Below are 9182 nucleotides of genomic sequence, written 5' to 3'. Positions count from 1 at the left end.
GAGCAGGCAACAACAAAGGACACTGTCACAGACATTGCCTAAAGGCCAGGACACACCAGCCCGAAAATCGCCGTCGTTGAGTCGATAGGGGGTCGGGAGACGAATCTGTTTGGTGTGTGCCGTGACGTCGGCCGACGTAGAGGTCGTCGGGCTTGTTTTGAGCCGATTGAACATGTTCAATCGGCAGCCGACCGTCTTTCATTTGGAGCAATTTGATTGGTGGAGGGCTAGCGAATCAGTGAAGCCCGGAAGTGAGGCGGGTAGCACAAATAGCTAACAACAGCTAGCCATCGTTTTAATGTGTTTGTTCGTTTCGTTTTGAGAGTACTCACATGCATCAACCCTTGTTGACTGCTCGACACCATGCTCGACACTCTCTGCTAAAAATTGTGCTCTTATGGTCCATAAATATAAATACGTATTTCTATCTATGTTTATGCTCTAGAGAGCTGTCCCATCATTTCCGGCTTTCGTATTTTTTCGGGCCACAATACAGATTAGCGCCGCCTGCTGTTATGGAGACATTACGTCCCGCGCAAGCAACAGAGCGTACGGAAAGTCAGCAGTCAGTTTGGTGTGTTCTCTGGCCGCGACGGGAAGCCTGGAGCTTCCTGAAACGGCCGACTCCATTTTTTGCGTAGTCGGAACAAGTAGAAACAAGTCGGACTGGTGTGTCCTGGCCTTAATGCTGCGGGCCGCCCCTGAGCTGCAGTAAAGAACTGGTCAGACACCTGGGTCTGGTTGTCTATGCAGTATGTTCAGTATGTGACATGAAACTCATGGAACATTTTTCAAATTGTACCTGGCTGCTGGCGTCAACCTGAAGACATAGATCAAACACTTTGGACCTTATTGTCCCCAAAGGGAAATTCTTTAACACAAAAATGTACGTTAAGACATTTAAACCTGTTTGTAGACGCAGGAAAACAACAGAGTAATCACCTTGTCAACTTTATAAGAATGTTTTCTGTTTTACCTGAGGGGGCCAAAGACTTTTCACAATTCATAGAATAACACCCAGACACAAGTAGCAGGACGACTCAGGTAAAATAATCCAGCCAAAACTGTGCAACAATATATCAAAACCAAATGTTGTAACCATATGGCACACAGGAAAGTAAAGGAAATGAATACATTAAAGAACTACATTTATCTGATATGGAGACACCTGAATTCATCAAGGAAATCATTTCACTGTAGCTCAAACTTAAAAAAGCTCTTATCATTTTTTGAGAGAGAGTTCAAATTAAATGGAGGCTGGGCTGAAAGATTCTAAAATTCCTGGGAGAACAAATGGATATTTATTTTGTGATTAACACATTACTACAACTAGGTGTGAAGCCAACAAGGCAACAAGGCATATACTGTATAAGAGGTCAACAAGGCATATACTGTATAAGAGGTCAACAAGGCATATACTGTATAAGAGGTCAACAAGACATACTGTATAAGGGGTCAACAAGGCATATACTGTATAAGGGGTCAACAAGGCATATACTGTATAAGGGGTCAACAAGGCTTACTGTATAAGAGGTCAACAAGACATACTGTATAAGAGGTCAACAAGACATACTGTATAAGGGGTCAACAAGGCATATACTGTATAAGGGGTCAACAAGGCATATACTGTATAAGAGGTCAACAAGGCTTACTGTATAAGAGGTCAACCAGGCATATACTGTATAAGGGGTCAACCAGGCATATACTGTATAAGGGGTCAACAAGGCATATAAGAGGTCAACAAGACATACTGTATAAGAGGTCAACAAGACATACTGTATAAGGGGTCAACAAGGCATATACTGTATAAGGGGTCAACAAGGCATATACTGTATAAGAGGTCAACAAGGCTTACTGTATAAGAGGTCAACCAGGCATATACTGTATAAGGGGTCAACCAGGCATATACTGTATAAGGGGTCAACAAGGCATATACTGTATAAGGGGTCAAATTATAAGTTATACAAGTTCCCTGGCCAGCCTCCATTCCCCCTCAGCTCAGTTTGTGATACCCAGCCCACCGGCCCTGGGTAAGGGTGGGGGAGTATGTTATGATGTCTAAAAGGCAAAGCTAATCTCTAGCGAACACTTGGCGAATGTTTGTTTATGTTTACTAACCACGTTAATGTGTCTCTCAGAGCCAGTGCCCTGCCTAGCCCGTTCCCCGAAATGTCAAAATCGTAAATATATAAACAGCTAATGGCTCTGAGCGGCTTTTTAAAATTGGTGTTAGCGACTTCTTTTCAGCGTGCCATGCACACAGGACGGACATGAAGCAGAGGAGGAGATATTGGCATTTTAGTTACAATATTTTAAATGTTTGTTTTGTCGTTATGGTCGTGCAAGTTTTAAATGGTTATAGTGAATATTTCTGTTAAAAATAATGTTAAGCTCAGTTAGGTTCTTGGCCTCTGAAGACCATGGGCCCCCCAAGGGCTGGGCCCTAGAAAGCCTTCCCACTTTCTACCCCTAATGGGCGGCCCTGTGTGTGTGTGTGTGTGTGTGTGTGTGTGTGTGTGTGTGTGTGTGTGTGTGTGTGTGTGTGTGTGTGTGTGTGTGTACTATGTAACTCTGTGTGTGTGTGTCAGAGAAGTGAAACATTTTCTAAGGTTTATTCTCGTAACTGAATAAACAAACTTTCCTCACAGGAAAATGTGATCCCTGGAACACTGTTTGAAGTTAGAAAGCTTCCTGAAAAGTTACTGTTTCACGGTTGATCCCTGGAACACTGAGTAGAATTATTCAACTCTAAGAATGACATGTAGAGTAAAACGGGCTGTAATGTAAACAAACCCCCTCCTCTGGAACCGATACATTGTGCTCTTTAACTGTTTTATATTCACACACGTTGTTGTAACAGCCGTAAACCATGCGTCGCAAACTGCAGCAAGTGCCGGAAAATGCAGTAAAACGTAAATGTGCTTAAAGACCTACTTCACCGGAGGGAATATGAAGGTGTATTGAACTCTGAGATCCTATGGAGTATAAACATCCTAGCCTGAGAAAAGGCAGAAAGAGTGTTTTATGGTCTCACTGTCTAAACCTACATTTTACAGATATGACATCACTTCAGTAAAAATGTAGGGTTAGGATTAACAGGACAGCTGGGCCAAGGGAAGACTGAGGGAAGAAAAACCTCATTCATTATGTTATAATAATGATTTTATAATGATACGCTGGTTCTGTTTGGGTGAAGTATTCCTTTAACATTAGGATCAGCTGATGACACTAACGCTCCACTTCCTCTTTACATTCAAAACCACTTCATTGGATTTCACACAGTGACAGAGAAACGTTTGAGCTTGTGTTTCTAACAAGGAAGGGTGTGTGTGTGTGTACCTGTCTGTGTGTGTGTCCCTATGTGTGTCTGTGTGTGTGTGTCCCTATGTGTGTCTGTGTGTGTGTACCTGTGTGTGTCTGTGTGTGTGTGTCCCTATGTGTGTCTGTGTGTGTGTGTGTGTGTGTGTGTGTGTGTGTGTGTGTGTACCTGTCTGTCTGTGTGTACCTGTCTGTCTGTCTGTGTGTGTGTGTGTACCTGTCTGTCTGTCTGTGTGTGTGTGTGTGTGTGTGTGTGTGTGTGTGTGTGTGTGTGTGTGTGTGTGTGTGTGTGTGTGTGTGTGTGTGTGTGTCCCTATGTGTGTCTGTGTGTGTGTGTGTGTGTGTGTACCTGTCTGTGTGTGTGTGTGTGTGTGTGTGTGTACCTGTCTGTGTGTGTGTGTGTGTGTGCGTGTGTCTGTGTAAACAGTTCAATAAACCGTGAAAGCAAGTGTGTGAAGTTAAGCTAAGTTAAAGGGTCACTGTGTAGTTTAAAGGGTCAGTGTGTAGTTTAAAGGGTCACTGTGTAGTTTCAGAGGAGGGGGGTTTGTTTACATTCACAGAGCCTGCAGTTAGTTTACTAAACATATTTTCTCTACATGTAATTCTTAGTATTGAATAATTCTATCATCATGAATCAAATTATTCTGAGGAACCTGGAACCAAACGTATAAGACTAGAATATGTTTGTAAACCAAACTGTGGGCCCTGCTGCTGTAAACAACAACAGTGAAACAGTAACTTTTCAGGAAGCTTTCTAACTTCAAACAGTGTTCCAGGGATCACATTCTCCTGTGAGTGTGAGTGTGTGAGTGTGTGTGTGTGTGTGTGTGTGTGTGTGTGTGTGTGTGTGTACCCCTCTCTGTGTCCCTCTGTGTGTGTGTGTGTCCCTCTGTGTGTCCCTCTGTGTGTGTGTGTGTGTGTGTGTCCGTCCCTCTGTGTGTGTGTGTGTGTGTGTGTGTGTGTGTCCCTCTGTGTGTGTGTGTGTGTGTGTGTGTGTGTGTGTGTGTGTGTGTGTGTGTGTGTGTGTGTGTGTGTCCCTCTGTGTGTGTGTGTGTGTCCCTCTGTGTGTGTGTGTGTGTGTGTGTGTGTCCCTCTGTGTGTGTGTGTGTGTGTGTGTGTCCCTCTGTGTGTGTGTGTGTGTGTGTGTCCCTCTGTGTGTGTGTGTGTCCCTCTGTGTGTGTGTGTCCCTCTGTGTGTGTGTGTGTGTGTGTGTGTGTGTGTGTCCCTCTGTGTGTGTGTGTGTGTGTGTGTCCCTCTCTGTGTGTGTGTGTCCCTCTGTGTGTGTGTGTGTGTGTGTACCTGTGTAACGATGATGGGCGAGAGGTCCTTGAGGTTCTGGATGTGTGTGTGTGTGTGTGTACCTGTGTAACGATGATGGGCGAGAGGTCCTTGAGGTTCTGGATGTGTGTGTGTGTGTGTGTGTACCTGTGTAACGATGATGGGCGAGAGGTCCTTGAGGTTCTGGATGTGTGTGTGTGTGTGTGTGTACCTGTGTAACGATGATGGGCGAGAGGTCCTTGAGGTTCTGGATGTGTGTGTGTGTCCCTGTGTGTGTGTGTGTGTGTGTGTGTGTGTACCTGTGTAACGATGATGGGCGAGAGGTCCTTGAGGTTCTGGATGTGTGTGTGTGTGTGTGTACCTGTGTAACGATGATGGGCGAGAGGTCCTTGAGGTTCTGGATGTGTGTGTGTGTGTGTGTGTACCTGTGTAACGATGATGGGCGAGAGGTCCTTGAGGTTCTGGATGTGTGTGTGTGTGTGTGTACCTGTGTAACGATGATGGGCGAGAGGTCCTTGAGGTTCTGTGTGTGTGTGTGTGTGTACCTGTGTAACGATGATGGGCGAGAGGTCCTTGAGGTTCTGGATGTGTGTGTGTGTGTGTGTACCTGTGTAACGATGATGGGCGAGAGGTCCTTGAGGTTCTGGATGTGTGTGTGTGTGTGTGTACCTGTGTAACGATGATGGGCGAGAGGTCCTTGAGGTTCTGGATGTGTGTGAGCAGTGAGTCTCTCAGCGCGTTGTGCGTCTCGGTCGGCAGCTCGAAGAAGCTCGTCTGGATCTTCATCTTCATGGTCTGAGCGGCGAAGTAGCAGGACTCCACATCCTGCTTCAGCTGCAGCAGCTGGTCTGAGATCTCCCACGCATACATCTGCAGACAGACAGACAGACAGACAGACAGACAGACAGACAGACAGACAGACAGACAGACAGACAGACAGACAGACAGACAGACAGACAGACAGACAGGAGTATGAGGTCAGTAATACATCGCATAAATCTGGAGACAGACAGACAGACAGACAGACAGACAGACGAGGAGGTCAGTATCACATCTAGAGACAGATCTCATACTCTTTCTTTTTCTTCTATTATACATTCTACATCTGATCATAAACAGTGTCTAGTTATCATGCAGTATGCTACAACTGGGACATACTTTAACTTATTTATTTCAGCCTAACATGGCTCCTTGATCTTGCCTCTTGCTTATATATCCGTCTCATCCCCGGTTGTTTTCATATGGAGGCTCCGTCGATGTGACGTCACTGGATTGTGGGTCAGAATCTCCCAAATATGATGCTGTTTTCAACACTTAAAATCTCAGCCAGATCTAGTAGACATCCTGGTATTTCTAAGCATAATACATCTGGCCACAAGAATCAGGACATCCTAAATCTGTTTCTACCAAACTAAATAGTAGAAAGTATGGGGATTGGAACGCAGCCAACAAGTCATAAACACTATCTCTGCAGCAGGAGTTACACATCACATGGACTGAGCCTCCCAGTGAAAACAACCAGCGATGAGACGGATATATAAAGCAAGAGGCAAGATCAAGGAGCCATGTTAGGATGGAATAAATAAGTTAAAGTATGTCCCAGTTGTAGCATACTGCATGCTAACTAGATCCTGTTTATGGTCAGATGTAGTATGGAGGAGAGGAGAGAGAAAGAGAGAGAGAGAGAGAGAGAGAGAGAGAGAGAGAGAGAGAGAGAGAGAGAGAGAGAGAGAGAGGAGATTTGGAACGCAGGGACACTTTCTCGTTGTCATTTTAACAACGAAGTCATAAAAATTCCATCAGAATCTTTTATTATTTTTCCTTTCACTGAAACGTTTTAGAGACGTCCATGTTTAGCTTAAAAACGCGTGTTTCGCTGACTAGACAGATTTTTTTTAACCTTTATTTCTACAGGTAAATCCCATTGAGACCGGAGACTCTTTTACAAGGGAGACCTGTTTTCCTTTCCCACGATACCATTCACACACACACTCATACACCGATAGCAGCAGGCTAACTATCGACATTCACACGAGGCAAGGTGGGTGAAGTGTCTTGCCCAAGGACACAACAACCATGACACAGCTGGCAGGGCGGGGATCGAACCGCCAACCCTTCGATCATTGGCCGAACCGCTCTACCACCTGAGACACATTTGCCCCACGCTGTAGAGCAGACAGCCATGTTGGACGTGAGCCCAAAAAACAGAGAGACACAACGTTGGTGAAACAAACTTCTTTAAGATGTCTTCAGATTCAGAACTGTATGTTGTTGCTGCATCTCTAACCCGGTGTTCCAAATCTCCTCTTTCTCTCTCCTCTCCTCCTCTTTCTCTCTCCTCCCCTCCTCTTTCTCTCTCCTCTCCTCCTCTTTCTCTCTCCTCCTCTTTCTCTCTCCTCCATACTACATCTGACCATAAACAGTATCTAGTTAGCATGCAGTATGCTACAACTGGGACATACTTTAACTTATTTATTTCATCCTAACATGGCTCCTTGATCTTGCTTTTACGGCCATCTCATCCACGTTTGTTTTCACATGGAGGCTCTGTCCATGTATACTACACAATGCAATAGGACTATTTCTCACACACACACACACACACACACACACACACACACACACACACACACACACACACACACACACACACACACACACACACACACACACACACACACACACACACACACACACACACACACTAAAAACTCCGGTGTGAATGCAGTACGACTATTTTAGGACGTCCAGGTATTTTTAGCACGCTCAGAGACGCATGTATTGGGACATCCTAACTCTGTGTTCGGTCACTCTACATAATAGCATGTTAGTAGGGGGATTCGTACACAACCCAGGTACAATTTCTGCCTACGCCACCGGTCTGTGTAGCTGCCAGACCAGTTTCTTATCGGACCCTTTACCCTGGCGCACCAGAGTTACCTGCGGGACCGGTCACCTGAGGCCGTGGCTAGCGCAGAGTGGCTAACATACCTAAGCTAGCTGCTAAATGGGCCTAATGCAGTGATCATGTTTCGCGCCTTATTTAACACCTTTTTCCCGGGAAATCAAACGTTCTATCGATTGTAGGACATTCCCACGCGACTCTCGCCAGGCTAAACCCTGAGCTAGCTCTTTACCGATCGCGTCCATTCATTTAGATTAGCTTTAAACTTAGCTATGATGCTAGCGGCCGCTCCTCCTCTGAGCATGCGCAGACCACCTCACCTCGCCTGTGTATTAAACGGCACTAATGTCAGAACCATTAGTTTTTAGGCTACGGAAGTGTATCAGGGCCAAAGCAATGGAAATAATTCGAGTCAGAAGTTATTTTTAAATGAAACCTTATGACGAAATATGGCCCAATAAACTCGACAGAGGAAATAAACCGACAGATTGGAACTTCTGCTGCCATGACGTCACAAGTAAACGTTATTAAAAAAAAACCCAAACAAATGCATATGTTGCTATTATCGACCTAGCTTCCAACTTAGCTATGATGCTAGCAAGACGCTCCTCTCAAGAGCATGCGCAGTTCGCTTAGGCTATGTATTAACGGCACCAATGTTAAAAAACCCCATACATGGTAAGACCAGGTTCCCATACACGCGACACACCATCAGCCCCAAACCAAGCCGCTCACAGCGCCTTTCAGCCCGGCTAAGTGTACACCAATGCCTCGGTGAATATCATGGTTCTCCTTACCGATCTCTGGAGCTCGCCTAGCCAGACGGACGCACGCTCTTTGCCCGCGGGATCTGGGTCGTGGTACAGGGCTTGGATCGCCTGGTAGACGAGGGGTAGGCTCGGTTTACCCTCCATGCTGCTTTCGATCGGCGCAGGAACAGATTAAAGATCCCGAATCCAAAAACTAGACTAGACCGTCTGATAGTCCGCCATCTCACACACAGGAGGCTGCTTTCCCCTGTGCACACCGACAGAGCGTCCGGGGGGGAAACATGGGCAGGAGGAAAGATTGGTTCCGCCCAGTCAGCAAGCAAGGGGGATGATACAACGTGTAACTCAATGCTATGTTTAATTTAATATACTTTAAATATATTGAATTTAACATAAGAACCCCACCGAAAACTCAGTATTATATATATATTTAAATAACTAATGATATAAGGACAACACACCACACACACACACACACACACACACACACACACACACACACCACACACACTATACCCAACAATCTGTTTACAGGGACTAATACACAGAATACAACATTTAAGATGATATTTGCAAAATGTATTTCAATGTTTGTTTATCAAGTCAAATATAAACTATATTGCCAAAAGCATTCGCTCACACATCCAAATAATGGAGCCAATACTTTAGGTAATATACTGTATTTATTGAGTGGAAAGTGCTTCAGGATACCAAGAGATTTTGGACAATTCCATTCTCCCAACTTTTGGGAACAGTTTGGGGTCTTTTATGGCTACAGCCAGCTGTTAAGGGAGGGAGAGAGAGAGAGGAAGAGAGACAGACAGAGAAAGAGACAGAGAGAGAGAGAGGGGGGGAGGAGACAGACAGACAGACAGAGAGAGAGGGAGGGAGAGAGACAGACAGACAGAGAG

The 9182-nt window shown here is 45.2% G+C and overlaps 1 protein-coding gene across 1 annotated transcript; it reads right to left on the bottom strand.

Moving 5' to 3' along the window:
* Positions 1-5265: 5265 nt before the first annotated feature.
* Positions 5266-8515, bottom strand: LOC307270778 (transportin-3-like; the record flags this gene model as incomplete). Its single annotated transcript, XM_080054659.1, has 2 exons — positions 8299-8515; positions 5266-5466 (listed from the first exon to the last, which is right to left on the bottom strand). Coding segments are annotated over exons 1-2 (318 nt in total), but the record flags the coding sequence as incomplete, so codon positions are not given.
* Positions 8516-9182: the final 667 nt, after the last annotated feature.

Source organism: Ammodytes marinus, assembly GCF_949987685.1.
Source record: "Ammodytes marinus genome assembly, contig: scaffold_140, whole genome shotgun sequence".
NCBI classification, from domain to species: domain Eukaryota; kingdom Metazoa; phylum Chordata; class Actinopteri; order Uranoscopiformes; family Ammodytidae; genus Ammodytes; species Ammodytes marinus.
This window is presented reverse-complemented; position numbering and strand designations above follow the sequence as displayed.